The sequence below is a fragment of the Pogona vitticeps genome, chromosome ZW-PAR, assembly GCF_051106095.1.
Source record: "Pogona vitticeps strain Pit_001003342236 chromosome ZW-PAR, PviZW2.1, whole genome shotgun sequence".
Classification (NCBI taxonomy): Eukaryota; Metazoa; Chordata; class Lepidosauria; order Squamata; family Agamidae; genus Pogona; species Pogona vitticeps.
The window spans coordinates 5,310,694-5,327,573 of record NC_135800.1 but is presented as its reverse complement, the minus strand read 5'-3'; the positions used below and the strand labels follow the sequence as shown (position 1 = coordinate 5,327,573).

Here is a 16,880-nt window from a genome sequence, read left to right as displayed (position 1 = left end):
CAGAGGGAGGGTCTTTTGGAAACAGCAAAAAGGAGGGATCGACTGAACACTGGCTTCACACTTGCTCACTCTCCCTTTCTCTCTCTCACACACACAGATCTTTCCCTGGACACCTTCCGGCCTCTTTTACATTCCCAGGCTTTTCTATTCCTACCTCCTTGCTGACTCAGCATCCTCATCTGATCACACATCGCCTTGTACTTCCAGCCCCCCCTCCCCCATGTTCGCAGTGGTAGGTCCTCATTTGAGCCTGGGTTCAAGCGTCCAGCTGTGGGCATCCAAGGATCCTTTCCTGAAGGTGCTGAGATACAGATGTTGCTTCCGCCCACCCCACCCATCCTGAACCCTGCTGGGGAACGGGAATACAGTAGCAGGATAAATGCCCGACCAATTTCCAGGTGCAAGGGACCGGCACGGGGCAGCAGCAATCTCCACAAAAGAGCAGATTTTTCTACCATCAAAATGAAAAACACCCAAGGATGAGCATCCCATATTCAAGCCCCTTGGTTTAAAGAAAAAACAAAACAAAAGGGTGGATAACGAGAGGTAACGCTGAATCGAAGTGTCATGGGAGAAAAACTGGGGGCAGAACAAGTACCCCCCCCCCACATGTTGTAGCCTCTTCTGATGCATGTTCATGCTCTGAGTAGATTCCAGGTTGGGGTGAAGGTCAATCTGTCCTTAATGGGTGAAAGAAAGGACTGGAGGAAGGAGCTAACAAAGAGCGGGAGGTGTGCATCTGTGTATGCGCATAGGCATGTACACACGTGGCATGTAATGTCTGCCACAAGTAAAAGCCTCTTCAAAATCCTCCCGGCTGGTGCATCGGGTTGGAGGCAAAGACAGTTCTATGCCAGGGTGCCAAATGACATTTTGCGTGCCCGACTTCCTCTAACGTGCCACACAGGGAACTGGCCTGGTGGGCTCCGAGCCCCAGCCAGCTCAATAGCACAGACCAACCTCCTACCTGGAGTGGTTCTGCCCTCACTGCAGAGGAGAGAGGCCAGCCCCCCCCCTGCAGAGAAAGTCCAAGGATCATATTGGTAGCATGTCAATGGCTAGGACTTTCGCTGGCAGAGGGGTTTAAAATCTCTGAGTTGGAAGGGTCCCTAGGCTTGGGGGCACGTCACCCGGGAAGACATGGGTCCCAGCCCCTGGCCTGCCTTCCTCTCCCTTTCCTTGCGGAGCCCAATGGAACACTCACCACGGAGCACAAGGTCCTTGCCTTGCACGTGGATCGAGAGCTTCAGCTGCCCTGGGGGAAGAGAAGAGAGGGACAAGGAGGAACAGTGCTTCCCAGCAGATAAGGAGCCTAGACTTAGGAGCTACAGAGAGTCAAGAGACGGTCAAGCAGTCCCCTCGCAAGGGGCAGTGTGTCTGTCCCACCACCCCCTGTCCAGGCATCCTGTTCATGCGACAGGTGGTCTCCAAAGGGGTGGGGGGCTCTCCTCCTTCCCCTGGTGGTACCGAAGCACAGGCTGGCCGGCTCTCGTCTCTTACAGAGGCTGGAGATCAACTTAACAGAGCCTGCTCAGAGCGCTGAGGGCTTAAAAAAAGACGACACCCCCACCCAACAGTCCCTTCTAATTCTCTGATTCCACCACCTTCACTCACGGCTGGTTTCTCCTGAGGAAACCCATTGAGAGAGGTCCGCTTTTCCAAAGGAAGCCCTGGTGGCCCTCCTCTGGCGGTCTTGGGAGCAGTTTTCCACCCTAAGAATCTCCAGGAGGACTAGAGAAACGATGGTGCGGGGTTCGCCCCCGTTATTTTAAAAAAATGCTTATTTACCAGGTGGCCTCCCTGAAATGGTGAAGCGCTGCTTCTGGAGGCGTCAAAGGAGTAGCAATGAACTCTTTTCTCCTGGAGACATTCTATTTTATGTGTTTATTTAGCCAGGGGCTGCTGTCCAGCAGGACCACGTGGCTTTGCGTCTCCAAGAGGCAGGGCCCCAGACGAGCCGTAGGAAGGGGCCAAACGGGCTGCTCTCTGGCCCACCACCTCCTTCTCACGCTGCTCAACCAGCTGCTCCCAAGAAAAAAAAAACCCAGCAGGGAAGGAAGGCAGGAGGGCCAGCTCTCTGCTGGGAGACCGAGGTCGGTGGCAGCGACGATATTAGGGGCAGGTGGGAGAGGCACATACTGCCACCCGCTTGTTCCTCCCCGTGTCTGTTCTGGTCTATACGACAAAACAAAGTTTCTCCCCAGCCGCAGAAGGGCCTGTTCTGGGAGAGGGCGGGCGGTCCTTTGACTTGTTGCATGGGAAGAAAGGAGCAGGGAAGCGGTGGGAGAATGGGCAGTTTCTTCCCCCCTCCACTTTGCACACAGCTGCCCGCCCCTGCAGCCGCTGCCAAGGGAGGGTGTGGAGCAGCCGGAGAACCCAGACGCCGGACCCAGGCAGAACAAACCACTCCCGGCCACGGGCTGTGCCCACTGAGCGACCGCTGTCTGATTCCTCCATTCCTGGGACACCCCCTCGCCCAGGACTCACCGTACGTCTTCATCCAGAAGGCAGGCGGCGACGGGTGGGTTGGCTGGGGGGAGAGGGGGACGCCGGGGAAAGGGTTGCGCTCCATGCTCCCTTGCAGGGGCGCGCACTCTTCTGGCAGCCCCTGAACGCCACGCCTGGCTGTTTCCAAGCGCTCTTTTCTTTCTCCCCTCAGAGTCCCGGGGAAAGACGCAGCCGGCAAGGGGGGGGGGGGAGGCTGGCTTTCCAACCGCCGCTCTTTGAACAGCCCAGACTGCCATTGGCGGGTTTGAAACCAGAGCCACCCCTGTCGGCACTCCCAAACACACACCCTCCACGCCTCGCAGGCCAAGGAGCACCGAGCGGCTGCAGGGATCCCTCTGGGCGACGGGGACTTTCCGCCCCACACGGGAGGACCTCGGGTGCCTCCCGATGTACAGACTGGACGACCGAAGCACCTGTTCGGCCAATGTCCTCGCAGCACCCGCCGCCGAGTCCTGGCACAACCAGAAGAGAGGGCCAGGCTCCCTGCTCTGACAGGGAGGTTGACAAACCTGTCCACCACATGGGAGGGGAGGCTCAGGGGGCTCCATTTCACCCACCCACCCACACACTGCCACCTCCTTCACAGTGCGTTCCTACTCCTCTGCCCAAGGGCCCCCTCACTTTCACCCGTCAGCACCTACCCTTGCCTTTCACACACGCACGGCTAATCTTCCTCCGTCTCCTGAGTAACAGCTCCGATTGCCTTCTGGGGGACGATGCCCGAGGGCCACCGAGGCGTCCTTCCTCCAGCACCGGCCCGTCGGCCCAGATACCGGGGTCCATCCCTGCAAGGAGAAAGACAAGCCGAGGAGACGAAGGCTCGGGGAGGGGGGCATGGAGGGAAGGCAATCTCATCCTCTCTGGAGACCTCATTTTCAGGTGGCAGCGGGTGGCCCAGCCGCCCTGAGCGTTTGACAGCGGTCCTCCCATTCTTCCTTACAACCACCCTGCAAGGTAGGCCAGCGTTAGGACTGCCATGTTTAAGATGGGAGGGGGAAGCCAGTGGGCAGGAACCTCTTCCCAAAAAAGACTACCGTCTCTTCCTTCAAGCCTCCCTAGAGACACTGGCATTTATTTTTACCCCCCCAAAAAATTATTTTCATGGTGAAAGCCACTGTTCTTGTTGCAATGCATAAAAGCCAGAGAGAGGGGGGGCGGGGGAAGCAGCAGCCCGTGACAGACATGATATCTGAATCAGGGATTTGTTTGGAGAGGGACAAAGTTCACAGGTGAATCCTACGGTCCATGAGAAAAGCCAGCCTGCCGGGACAGGACCCAACGTGCACGATGGGAAAGGGTGTCCCCTCCTCCATCCAAGACCACCTGCTCGGCGGGTTCTCTCTCCCAAATCAGCTCCTCCGGCTTGGCCCCACAAGCCCACGCCTGTCAGGGATGCAGCTCCCCACGGCTGGTGTTGTCCTTCCCTTTCAGAGCCAACTAAACCATCTATGGGGGAAAACCAGGGGAGGGGAAGGCGACCCAAAGTCCCGGCTGCAGCCTTCATGGAGCTGAACCCTAATTCTGGCTCCCAAGGGAGGGAGGGAGGGAAGCAGGCGGGACCTGGGCTCCAGCAGAGGTGCGCTCTCTTCACCCGAGTTTCTGCCAAGCCGAGGGTTCTTTCCCCAAGCGGGAAAATTCCCAGTGGGAGTCCGATCCACCTTCGGCCACCAGGAGCCAACAGAGTCTGCGGCTTCCGTGCCCCTGCGGCTCAGCAAAGGGCACTCAAGGTTTGGCACCTCGGATCTCATCCGCCTTCGCCACCTGCGTCACCCCCCTGGCTACCTGTGGCCACGGGGCCCCGACAGCGAGCCACGACTCCTGCCTTTCTGGGGGTTCACCTCCTGCAGACCTCTGTGGGAAAGAAGGCCCAACTCTTTAAAAAAAAAAGGGGGGGGGTTAAACAATCATGTCCTTGTTTAACCCACCCCACAGATGAGGTGGGGCTCGGAGGGGCATGGGGCGGGGAGCTGGGAAAGCACAAGGGGGAAAAGGCTGCTGCGTCCTGTCCGCTCCTTAAAAAGGGATCCGACAAAGTCACCCAGCTGGCTGTTCCTCCTGGTGGCAACAGAAAAGGCCACAAAAGACGACGAGGACAGGCAGAGGGCTCCCTCCTGCCTCCCCATCCCCTCTTTGCAAAGATCACCTCCTTGGATCGGCACAGCTGGATCGCCTCAACAGCAAACTAGGGAAGAGCCAAGCCGAAGACCCTGCCCGTCTGCTGCTTTCCATTCTCCCAGCACGGGGTCCCCACCCCAACACACAAAGAGTAACACACACACACAACCCCCCACACACACACAAGTCAGTGCTCAGAAAGAGCAGCCCGACACATACCTTCAAACTAGCCCCTGACCGTTCGGAGGAAAGGCTGCCCTGCTCTGCTGGGAGCAAACGGAGGGAGCTTCCAGGCAGCCTTTCCCACCGGGAACGTCTGACCCGGCCTGGAGGAAAGCTGGGCGGGAGGGAGACAAAGACATGGCCGGGAGGGATTAAGCATCTCGGAGAGGAGGAGCCCCAGGAAATGGCTATTTTTTCCCTTAGGTCTTGTGCTGCCAGAAGGGCCTCCAGTAAGCGACAGGGACTTTGACCCCCGAAGGCAGGGCAAGTGCAGAAATTTACCGATTTCCCCCAATTCTGCAGGAAAGAATAAGGCAAGGTGTCTCTTACCCGGACTGCCTCCTCTTCTTCACCAGTCCAAGAGGAGAAGGAGCCTTCGGCAAGGACCTCCACGCGGGGCCACCCTCTTCACCTCCACGGGACGGTCAAAAGGGTCCACCCCTGGGGACCTTTTCTTCGGGCACGCCAAGCCCTGGGAGCGACGGCAGGGGTCCGTCGGCTGCGTCCCCCATGGCGCTTTATCGGTCAAAATCCTCCTCAGTGGCTGCACCAAGGAAGGAGCCAGGAGTGGACAGCCCTTGAGCTTGAGCGCTGAGCAAAGGTGGGGTGGGCAGAGAAGGAACAAAAGGAAAGGCCAAGCGCAAAACCACCGAGGGACAAGACGGAGTTGTCTCCGAAGTGTTTTCTCCTTCTTCAGCACAGTTGCCAAGGCCCCCCGGCAAGAGGGGAGGATTTGGCCTCTTGCGCCGGTTGCCAAGACCAAGGCATTCTCTGGACGGAAGCCAGGGAGGCTGCCTTGTGGAGCCCCTTCTCTCTCCCCCCCCCCCCCGCCCAAGAATCTGGTGCAATTCCCTTTCTTCACAAGTTGCGGTGGCAGTAAGCAGCGCGGAGGCCTGATCTGCAGGGAATCCCACACGGTGGAAACCGAAACACCCAAAAATAGCTATCCGGCTGGACTGAACTAAATGGAACCGGGCTTATAAAACCATGTTCCCCGGTCCTCTGTATGGCAGGCCCAGAGGGGGACTTCTGGGGAATCTAAATCTTTGCTTTCCTTCTGGCCACCCAGGCCCTCAAAACAACGGGACACAAGCACAGAGGAGAAGATACGTCTATGAATGGGGCCGCTTTTGTGAACCTGCTTTCAAGATTGTTCAGAGATTGTGCAAGAGGAGTATTACGGGGAAAGGGGCGGGTGGGAAGGGAACGCAAGACTGCTGGATAGCTCGAGAGTTCGGGGCTCCAGCTGCAAAGCCAGAGGTTGAGAGTTTGATACCCCCCACCCCCACCCTGCTTGATGATTTGTAGGACCCCTTCTAGCTCTGCCCTTCTAAGGTTGTTCTTAACACCTAAAGCCACACCGCTGAAGGTTTTTACAGCCGGCCTTAACAGAAGGGTCATGGCACAACGAAATCTTAATCGCATGACAAACAGCACAGGGTCCCCTTTGAGCTGTCCACCCCGAACAGAGCGTGCCTTGCATGTCAATTCTCTTTGCCTAATGAGCTTGGTTTATTCCTCCGTGTGTCTCCGCTGGCTTCTCCCTGCCTTGATGCTCTCAAAACGAGCTATTCCTAGAGGGGGAACTCTCCTTCCGGGGGGGGGGAGCTGAGGGGCAAAGGCCACACACGCAGCCAACTGAAGGAGCAAGATTTTTAATTATGCTACACTCAAGGGCACCCAAATACTCTTCTGAGAACAAGAAACAGGCGTCCATGGAGAAGGGTACAGACTACGTAAACCACACACACCCCCGCCGCTGCTTCAAGCCGGATCTAGGGAGAAGGGTGGCCGTTGCTCTCAGAGATCAGGGGAGAGGGGGGAGGGGGAGGGGGGTGCCCAGGAGGGGACAGGAACTGTGGGAGGGTTTCCTCCTCGGGCTCCTTGGCTGCTTCCTGGGTCCAGAGGTCCCTGCTGATGGCCGGAGGCTCCTTCTGAGGAAGCGGGGCGGCCTCCTTCCGGCTGGCAAGGTGCTGGCAATACTGGGTGTGCTTGGACTCCGTTCTTGACAGGCGGGGAATAAAACCATCACGACCTAAGGAAAGCAAAAAGAAAATGCTTGGGGAAGGAACCGGGCGCATCTGGCATTTGCTGCCTCACACAAAGACACACAGGCCCCGCCGTTCAGTGAGTGGAAGGTGGACTTGCATGCAACCAATACGCCCCCCGGTCGGCCACAGACGGGCCCCCAGGCGGACAAGACGGCCAATGGGCTTTGGGTCTAGCCCAGCTGGGCTCCCGCCTGTGAGAAACCACGGCTGGCTGGTTCGGCCTCCCGGAGACCTATAACCCCGGGACAGAGAAAGCGCCTGGGAGCGGAGAGCCGCTCGGCCAAAGGGCTTCCTCTTCCCCGGCACGGATGCTTCTCTCCCCACCCCTACTTCTCCCCCTCTCGCTGCTCTTGAGATTGAATGGCTGTCGCTGCAGCACAAGGCAGGGTCCAGAGGGGGGAGGCCAGGCACCACTCACCTCCCACATACAGGCTGGCTGTGTTGCTCTTGAACTCCACAAACTTCACCGACCTCTTCCTCCTCGGAGGGGGGCCCGCCGACGGTCCCAGTGAGCTCCAGTCCTCTGCAGACTGGGGAGAAGCAGCAGCCGCCATCGCGGCTCTCTGCATCTGACCATCCGGCACCTGGCTCAAAGGAGAGTTTCCCCGACACACATTTAATTCCTGGACCTCTTTCCAAGCTCTGCTGCTACGAGCAGCAAATGCCTGAAGGCTTTTGTGGGGGATCCTCTCAGGACTCGCCCAAAGGCAGGATTGAGAAGCACCCCACTGTCCCATGTCTCGGCAGCACCCTTTTCAGCAGCCGGGTCTCCCCTAAGAGCCGGCCTGGGGCACAGACCTTAAGTTTGCCCTACATCATTTTCTTTCCTGCTGAGAACTTGGGAGAAGCCCTGATTAGGAAGGGAGGTGCTGGGACTGCTCACAAAGAAGGGCCCCCACGGGCTGCTTCCTGCGACAATCCATCCTGGCTTGGTGTGAAGCTGGATCCACGAGAACAAGGAACACCCAGCATTACTCAGCGAAAGCAAAGAAATGTGCGACCCAACGTTTTCAGACCAACTGCCTGCTCTGCTCTCTGGTTCCTTCCCTGACCGAGCCAAAGAATGAAATAATGCGGAGAGGAACGAAGACCAAAGGAGGACAAACAAGAAACAAGAGCCAGAAATAACGTACGGGGCTCCTTTTTCAAGTTCTCCAGACGGATGTCTCCTTCCCCGCTGCACCCGGTAAAGAAAATAAGAGAAGGAAGATTTGAAGAAAAGAAACAGAATCTGTAAAGGAAAGAAAGTCGGTGAAGAAAGAGAGGTGGGGAGAAGGGGGAAAAGGCAGCAAACCTCCCAAAGCAGAGAGAGAAAGGCTCCAAAATGCACTTGGCCTAAGCATGGGAGGAAAGCTGGCCAGAGGGGCCCGAGAAGGCAGTCTGCCCACCAAAGGCTGAGAGTCTTGGGATCCCCTGCTTCTCTATCTAACCAGCAGCAGATGGAACTTGTGGTGGATTCCTCCTCCTGCCAGCCTTGCACTTATTGATGTGTCTCCCAAGCTGCAGTCAGCTGGATGCTTTTGCCTGACATAATGCTAGGATTTTAACTGCTCCGGGATAGCGCGTTTTGCCATCCCACTGTTTACTGCACCTTATTCATGCGAGGGTCCTTCTGAGAATTTGATCTCAAGAGAAACCAATGAACACCTCAAGTCATTGTAAAAAGAAACCCGCTCTGCTAATGCCAGGGCAGGAAGCAGTGTCCCGGCGACCCTCATCCCTTGTCTGGTCCTTCCAGATCTCTCAAGGGGCAGGTTCTTGGCTTGGCCTCCTTCACTGACCTGAGTGTCTGCTCTGTTTGGCTGCTCTGCCCGGTCAGGCATCCGACACCTCGCGCGCCCCAGCCCTGAAAGAAGGCCAGAAGAGGGGCATCAGCCTTTTCTTTCTCTAGCCAGGCTTTTGGGAACAGGGGAGCCCTGGAACTGTGATATCCACACCTCCAAAGGGAAGCTTCAGCTGGCTCGAGGCTCTTCTGGGGCCTTTCTCCTTCGCAGGGACCTAAAGAAAGACACGACAATGGAACTGTCAGGCACGGAGGCAGGTGCCGAGACTCCAGAGCCTCCCAGCAAGGAAGGAGAGAAAAGGGGGGACGTCACTGTTCTGTTCCGCCAAGTATGAGAAGCAAACCAGTTCCCACTTTTCTGAGACAGCTTTTTTCACCTTGCAAGGACGAGTAGCCCAGCCAGAGAAGCCAACCAAGAAATCCTGGACATCACGTGCAGTACCGTTCCCCCCCCCCACTGGAAAATCAGGCAGAGAAGTTGAGACGTTTCTCTTCCGCCATCTTAACCCCATCTCAGTGATGTGGTGGTTGGGCGTGTGAGATTTCTGTTGGCATGGAAAAGCAGCGCAAGACACGGAACAGTAGGACAGGAGATGCAGGAGGCAGAGAGGAAAGGCCCCCATAGGTAGGCCCCGGCTTACCTTCGTCCCGAATGTGTGTCGACTGGGCGCCTTCTGCATGGTCAAGGAGGGGAAGAACTTCTCCTTGCTCTCTGGCGTGGGGCTTCCATCCTCCAGAGCTTGGGCCCCTTCCTTGGAGAGAGGCGTCACCGGCGCCAGGTGCAGCTGACACGGGGAGGGCAGCCCCTGCCTCACCGAGTTCTCTTTGGAATGCCCGTCTTTGCCTCCAGGACTGCACAGAGCAAAAGACAAACAAACAAACAAAAAACAACAACATTAGGTCTCTCGTTGCTTCATGCAAAACACAGCCAACCCCACCTGCCCAGGAGAAGGGGGTGCTTTACCCACCTCGCCTCCTACTTTTTTTTATCAGAATTTGGCAGATCACGACAAAGCCCTGGGAAACTGGGGGACACATATCCTAAGCCAGAGGCTTCCTGAGTCTTCTCTTGGCTTCTTGAAGGTGCCACCGGTCTTGGGGGCCTTCTCCTTAGCGAGCGTCCTTGGCAGGACTTCCCCTTCATCCATTTACAAACCCAGGAGATTTGCTGAGAGCGACTTACTTTGGTTTACTGACAGGAGACTGTTGCCTCTTCTTCAGATGAAGGAGATAGGGCTGACCCCCTGTAGGGACTTTGTTTGACTTCCTGGTTTTCTGTGGAATGAGATCATCCCAGTTGATCAAGAGACAGGGAGCCTGAAATCCCCTCCCAGGCTGTCATCCCAAATATTTCTGTCCCTCCTGCAAAAGAGAGGCCTCTGGCATCAGGAACCCAAAAGCGAGGGGCACCCAAGGAAGAACCTCTTTGCCCTCTGCCTTGCTCAGCCTTGTTCCTTCATTCCGGAACCGTGTTCAGTTCACCAGAAACCCTCCCTTCCAGGAGGCACCTGTCAGCAATTTGCTCAGTGGCCTCCTGGAAGGCTTTTTCCAGGCCTGGGAAATCTTCTCGGTTTCTGTCCTTCAGACAAATGTTAAGGACAGAAACACAGAGCAAGTGAGACAAACAACGAAAGCCCGCAGCAACACAACTGGATGGTAGCCTCTGGAATAACCTTCCTCCGGAGATTTGTGCGGCCCCTTCGCTGGGCATCTTTAAAAACCAACTGAAAACTTAGATGTTTAGGCAGGCCTTCCCTGCAGTCAAAACTTGATTTTTTCTTCTTCCTCTTTTTGCCTTATTTTCCCATCTTGAACAACTTGTTTATTGATGTTTAAAATCTTGTTTTATTTTTAAATTGTTACTACAGTATATATGTTGGAAGCCGCCCAGAGTGGTCAATTAACTAGATGGGCGGGGTATAAATGCAATGGATGGATGGATGGATGGATGGATGGATGGATGGATGGATGGATGGATGGATGGATGGATGGATGGATGGATGGATGGATGGATGGATGGATGGATGGATGGATGGATGGATGGATGGATGGATGAATGAATGAATGAATGAATGAATAAATGAATGAATGAATGAATGAATGAATGAATGGAATAGCTTCCCATCCACCAGCAGCAGAATTTGGGCCTGGCAAGGAATCAAACTCACCACCTTCTGGTTGTCCTTGCAAGAGAGGATGCCTTCCAAAGCCAGCTCCTTCACGCACATCCTCTGAGTGGACATCGCTCTAAACAAAGGAATGGGGCCTCTGACATCATGGACGTCAAAGGCAGAACGTAGGGGAAGGGGCAACAGACAGCCACGCAAGAACACTCTCTCACCCTTCTCCAGCGACCGCTGCTGAATACCTCAGAGTACAGGGAAGTAAGGGCAGCGGTGGAAACGTCCCTGCCAAGCTCCCTTTCCGGTTGCCTGGATCCCCTGCCAGCTAAGGCTCCTCTTCCCCAGTTCCTGGACTGCCCACCCGCCCAAACTTACAACCCTTACATCCACCCTTAGTATTTTAGGATGACTTTGAGAAGCAACCAGTGCTTGTGTTGAGCTGAAAAGGCGCCAGAAACAAATTCAATAAAATAAGCAAACCCAGCCATTCTTTTCAGAAGTGACGAGGTTCTGCTTTCGGGGACGGACTGACCAGAGTCGGCCACAACGTGCCTCTTGCTGGTCATGAAAAGCATCAGCCCCTCTCAAGGCTGCGGCGTTCTCGGAGATGGCGCATCCGGAGAGGGAGCTGCTTCAGGCTCGCCCTGGGTGGGCGGGTCAGGCCGGACGGGCCTGCAACTCACGCTCTGGAGGTCAGCTTCTCGGGCTCCAAATGCCGATGCCTCATATTTGGGATCCACCTGAAGACTACGTTTCCATAGGCAGGCAGGAAATCCATCTGGTGCGCAGCAAATTCACCAAGATCTGCCACCTGTATCTAAATGGTAGGAAATCAGGCAATCAGGGGGGAAAAAACCCCTCTAGCTACATCCAAAGAGTTTGTAACGGTCACAGAACAGAAGCGCAATAAGTACTCATGGTTACGTGTTGGATCCCTGATGATGATGAGAGCTCTCTCACCTGGCTTTGTGAAGCTCAGGAGTATTATCTGAATTTTCCAGACATCATTCATAGCCTTTCATAACACTGCAAGTGATGAAAAGCAAACCTGTTCCCTATCTCTAAATTATACACAGCTCTTTATAGTCCAAGGCAGAGGCTTAAGAACTTTACATTTCTTGTCCCTAAGCATTTATGGTGTGTGTGGGAAAGGGTAATCGTATAAATGACGCCGACCACAAGATCGTTACTATAGCCGTTTTCATCGAAGGGGAACAAAGGCCGGCAGTAAATGAAGGGGAAAAAACATGGTTTCTCAACAAGTTGATAAAACAATCACACTGCCAAAACAGTAAGGTAAGAAAGCAAAGGATGGGACTGATCCGATTAAGGTCCAAATCGAGTCCGAAAGCGACTCGAAAATTAGAAACACTGAAAGCACATAAAACGAAAGAGGAAAGATGAAGGACCGGTAAGAGAAAGAGATTTGATGAATGGGACTTGCTTCTGAGTAAACACACTGATAAATTTCGCCCATAGGGGATGAGCTGTGCTGGTACTGCAATGGACAATGGATGAAGGGATCTGGGGAGGTAATACAGCAACTTAACCTCCAAGTGCAGCGACACCCACAGGCGGCAACTGGTCCTGGGGATGAGAAGTTCTCTTTCTGACAGCATTCCAGAGAATACTCCAGTTACAATCCAGAAGCACGATCCTAGGCTTTTTGGGTTTCTCTAACACTTGAAACCAATGAATTAATGTCAGCGACGTGAGGCCAAGCACAGAACAGGCAGGAGGGCTGAGGGTGCTGACTCCAAGAGAGGCCCAGAGAGAGAAAACAATAAATCGGGCTTTCTTGGTGGTTACTCCTTGGCTATGGAACCAACTACTAGCCCCTTCGCTAGGGATTTTTTAAGAAACAACAGAAAACCTGGCGGTTCCGGCAGGCCTTTCAAACCATGTCCTCCACAGAGCCCACTGAATTTGATGCCAATAGCCAATGTAATCGATTACTGCCACCTTAAATGTCTAGGTGTTTTAGAATATATTTTGGGGCTTTTTAAGTGTCTTTTATATTGTTTGAAATGTTATATTTTATTTTATAATTGAGCTGTTTTATGTCATTTTTGTGTGTGTCATTTTTTGCTGTGGTGGTGGCGGCCGCAGGCTCGATGGGCAGTATATAAGCTGAGCCAATGAAGGAAGGGAAGGATGGAAGGGGTACAGCATCACTGACCCTTCTGAGATGATGCAGTGCCCTGTCTGTCATTCCCTTAACCCTTTCAGCTGCGTCCCTGAATTTCAGGAGCTCACTTACTTTCTCAGCTGGTCTCCAGGAGCTGAAGTTTACTGATGCGAAGTGGGGAGTGTGAGACTCCATCCTGGAGTTCAGCCCTGGGAAAGAGTTCTTTTCAGAACTACAAAGGGGAAAAAGAAAAAAGTTGCAAAAAGCATCCGAGCGTGGGGCCATTATAAATAAATAAATAAAAGCTGCACAAGAGAAGCCCTGTGTGTTTAGCCAGCTCCGGACAATTTTCAAGAAAAGCTCCTAGGGTCATGACAAATAAGTGAATGCGAGCACATGCTTTTACAGGTTCTGAATCTTCTATTTCGGGCAGCAACATCTATTGGGAGGGACTTGCAAATTGGAGTTAGATTGGTTCAGAAGCATATCATGTAACGACACAAACCCTGCCATTTTTAAAAGATGATTATGCTGACCTCAGCACTGAGGTGAGAGGGATCAACGCTTCATTCAAGGTAGAGTTTGAAAGAATACGCCTGGCCTCTCTGATGCCGGAGATGGTCTTGGAGAGGGATGCCAAACTTCTGTTGCCTTTGATTCTCTCTCTTTGGGAATAATTGAGGGGAAGGTCAACAATCTTCAGTGTTGGCAATTCCTCTGAAACACAGACACTGCTGTGAGAACAATTCTCACACTGCAGAGAAGGAGGCACCCCCTTTTACTCCTGTTTCAAGCATCACTACCAAAGCAATAAAACAGCATTTATGTACAGATACCACAATGAAACAAAAATATCAAAGCAGTAGCCAAGTTAGTCTATGTAAGCACAGCTAGACAAAACCAAAACAAAATAATAAAACAAAAACACCCTTATGTTTCTTTTTTCATGTTGTTTTGGTTTTGTCTGGCAAAGCAAAAATGTGTTTCTACTTTTTTCTTAGTAATTCTTCAGAGATTTCAAGGCAAGCTGTTTAATATCTATATTAAATATTCTAACTACATAGAGAAGTATAAACGGAGAAAGCTGTTTAAAATACACAGATATATACTGTAAGAGAAATTTCTCTCTTGTGTTCCGAAGAACAGCCAAACCTAGAAATGTGCCTCGTAGTCAAAAGCTTCCTCCTCAAACACAAACAGCTGGAAACATTCTTAGGTTAAACACAAAACAAGAAATAGCAAACCGGCAGGAAACTAAGGGAACCAGTGGACAGGGCGACCTGTCTCACAGGAGTGTCATCGCGAAGAAGTGTAATGACCAGATATGCTACTCTGCCCTCTTCAGAAGAAAGAGGGGATAAGGCTTACCTCTTCTTATCTATGCAGGATGTTCAGTCACCACTGAAGCCCAGGAAGGCAAGATCTTGCGTTTCCTGTTTCCTACCGTTAGCAATACACATGGATGTGTAACTGGCAAACCCGTCCTTCCACCACCTTCAGGGGGGCTGGCAAACACATTTGAGTTCTTTGTTGCTCCCTTTGGCACATGCGAGTTTCCACACATAACTTTAGTAAGCCGCTGCTAGAAGAACTCTGTCCCCCCACCCACTCCCCAATAAAATCTAGGAGTGCAGAATGGTGCTCAGTTCAGCAGGACAAGGAGGTATCTGCACAGTTCCTCCTGCAGGCAGCTGTTTAAAGGGAATTAAGATTGTATTTGCGAAGGAATTAAGATGCATCACAATGGGCACTTGCATTTTATTTACCAAACTGCCTTCCTCTTTTACATTTCTGGCCCTTTAGACTCCAACAAAGAAGCCAAAGAAGCACTTTCCTCTAGGCTGGGTCTAAGACTGGGATAAATAGCCACCTCTAGGGAAGGACTACAAAAATTTGGCAAGTGCTAGCTGACCAAGTACATGAGCACCTCTTCCAGCAAACAGCACGGCTGCTACATTATTCTTGCTTTCAAGCGACTGTCATCACAACGGCCAGAGACTGGCTGCAATGAATATTGGTCTCAAAGCCAACAGACCGGCCTCGGAGTGCCGACTGGAAGAGGAAGGCGTTATGCAAACGGAAACTCCTCTTCCAGCAGAATTGCTGTTTACCTTCATATTCTGGAGATTGTCTCCGAAGTGAATCAAGGGTTCTTAGCAAGATCCGAGGATGCCCGTTTTCAATCCTCCACATGGTCTCCCAACAGGGCGGGTGCTGGCAAGCCATCATGTTACAAACCGTCTCATCCCACCAGCTGGCGTCAACGGTCGCCATTCTGGCAGTGACGTGCTGGATTCAGGAAAGATAGGACAGGGCTGCATGGACAGAACAAAGCAAAGGGTGCTGCTTATATGCCATCATCCCACAGCATTTAAAGTAGCATTTTGGTGGCTTGCATTTTAATTATGCAGACTACACATTCCCACCCCAGTGAGCTGGGTATTCAGTTTACAGACCTTGGAAGGATAGAGGGCTGAGTCAACTTCGAGCCGGCTACCTGGGACTGGACCTTGGTCTTGAGCAAGAGTTTTGACTGCAGTATTGCAGTTTAAGCACCGCGCCCTGAGACAAGAGACAACCTATGACATTTTCCTAGAGGCTGCCCTTATTATTCTTGCTCAAGTCACAGTTTAATAGCCACGGTTCTGACACGGACAGAAAGAAATCTGGACTTTTCTCCACCAGAGACATGTTACTGGTAATTGACTTCTGAAGGACTCCTTAATGCCTTGGCAATGAAAATGGCAGGCAGTCACTATCATACCTGCGGTTTCACAGCCCAGCAGGTGGTTGGTTACTTTTTGGGTGACCTGCTTTCTCCTGGCCTTTCCTGTTCTGAAAATATAGCCTCACCGAGGAGACATTTTGGTTTTAGACTGTCCCCCTTCCCTGCAAAACTCAAGGGATGATGATTACTAGCCAGAAAGGTCCCATCTTCAGGGAAGAGACGAGGGGGGGCACCCTGTGTTTTACTCTCAGAGCAACTTGGTGGAAACACTGATTTATGGCTGTATGTTCATCATCGCCATCATCATGCTTTCGTTGACCAACTTTGAGGGGCCTTCCAGAATCCTTGGGATGAGCAAAACGAAATGTTTGTTTTTGAGAGGATGAGATAGAGAGGACCAGAAGCACTGGCACTCTTTTGAGCAGATGGGGTGAGTGGGTTTTAAAACTCCACCCTGCCCCAATTCTGGAGCAAAGCCCCCCCCCCTGTGCTGCCTGGAAGCCCCCACTGGTGGAAGGGACCCACCCAACCAGGCTAAGGGGGGGTCTCCCAGGGAGTAAGAGGGCCAGGTGTTAGGGTCAGGAGTCAAGGCCTCTGTGTCCTCACTGGGCTATTGGGAAGGAGGGAGGGGGGCCCAGCCTGGCTTCCCCTATGACCCCCACACACACAGGGAATAGGGGCGGCTGAAGGGTTGCTGGGCCCTGGCAAGAAAAACCCACTCCCAACCTGAGGTGACAGGAGGGCTCTGGGGGCCGGTGAGCGGGCCGGTTCTCCTCAGGAATTGGGGTGGGGGGGTGGAACGACTCCTGAGGAGAACCAGGCCTGCCGCCCCCCCCCCCAGGGCCCTCCTGTCAGCCCTCCCGGCGGCTCTGCGTCCTTTCCCTCAAACCCAGAATAAAGAAAGCCCGCGAGGAAAAAAGGGCGCCGAAGTCCCCCTCCCCTCCCTTCCTCCCAAAGCTAGGCCTCTCCCCCCCCCCGCACCTGGGCCAAGACGGGCCCGGCGTCAGTTGCTAAGCAACGCCGAAGCGCCCTCGTCGCCCAGGCGCGCTGGCTATCGCGTCACGCCTCCTCCGGGCCTTTCCCAGAAGGCTCTGCGCGGGAGCCTCTTGGTAGGGAGAAAGAGAAGGGAAGGCGAGCGAGGGCATTGAACCCTGCTCGGTCTCTAACTTCCGGTTCCCCTTCCCATAAGCGGGCCAGAGGAAAAACCACAGCCCGCCTTCCT

At 53.5% G+C, this 16,880-nt stretch overlaps 2 protein-coding genes across 9 annotated transcripts in view; both read right to left on the bottom strand.

Annotated features, from left to right (window-relative positions):
- The window catches only part of RGS3 (regulator of G protein signaling 3), a 35,916-nt gene extending 29,844 nt beyond the window's left edge, over positions 1 to 6,072 (bottom strand). Inside the window, exons 1-3 of one of the 5 annotated variants that reach the window (XM_072985060.2) lie at positions 4,843 to 6,072; positions 3,150 to 3,293; positions 1,205 to 1,255 (exon numbers count right to left, since the gene is read on the bottom strand). In XM_072985060.2, the coding sequence (XP_072841161.2) occupies positions 1,205 to 1,255; positions 3,150 to 3,291 (193 nt within the window). In that variant the 5' untranslated portion in view covers positions 3,292 to 3,293; positions 4,843 to 6,072. Of the gene's footprint in view, positions 1 to 1,204; positions 1,256 to 2,487; positions 2,661 to 3,149 lie in introns of those variants that run through there. The other 4 variants (XM_078382627.1, XM_072985062.2, XM_078382629.1 and 1 more) reach the window with 4 other exon arrangements.
- A 412-nt stretch (positions 6,073 to 6,484) lies between these two features.
- Positions 6,485 to 16,753, bottom strand: CZW-PARH9orf43 (chromosome ZW-PAR C9orf43 homolog). Of its 4 annotated transcripts, none has more exons than XM_072985073.2 (12): positions 16,640 to 16,753; positions 15,042 to 15,245; positions 13,467 to 13,647; positions 13,063 to 13,162; positions 11,486 to 11,619; positions 10,848 to 10,926; positions 9,863 to 9,954; positions 9,321 to 9,531; positions 8,834 to 8,894; positions 8,678 to 8,742; positions 7,315 to 7,480; positions 6,485 to 6,880 (listed from the first exon to the last, which is right to left on the bottom strand). In XM_072985073.2, the coding sequence occupies exons 2-12, from the start codon at positions 15,202 to 15,204 to the stop codon at positions 6,621 to 6,623; spliced, it is 1,512 nt and encodes a 503-aa protein (XP_072841174.2). In that variant the 5' UTR covers positions 15,205 to 15,245; positions 16,640 to 16,753; the 3' UTR covers positions 6,485 to 6,620. The 4 variants fall into 4 exon arrangements, with proteins under 4 accessions (XP_072841174.2, XP_078238757.1, XP_078238758.1 ...); XM_078382631.1 differs by lacking the exon at positions 16,640 to 16,753 and adding an exon at positions 15,695 to 16,118; XM_078382632.1 differs by lacking the exon at positions 16,640 to 16,753 and adding an exon at positions 15,387 to 15,671.
- Positions 16,754 to 16,880: the final 127 nt, after the last annotated feature.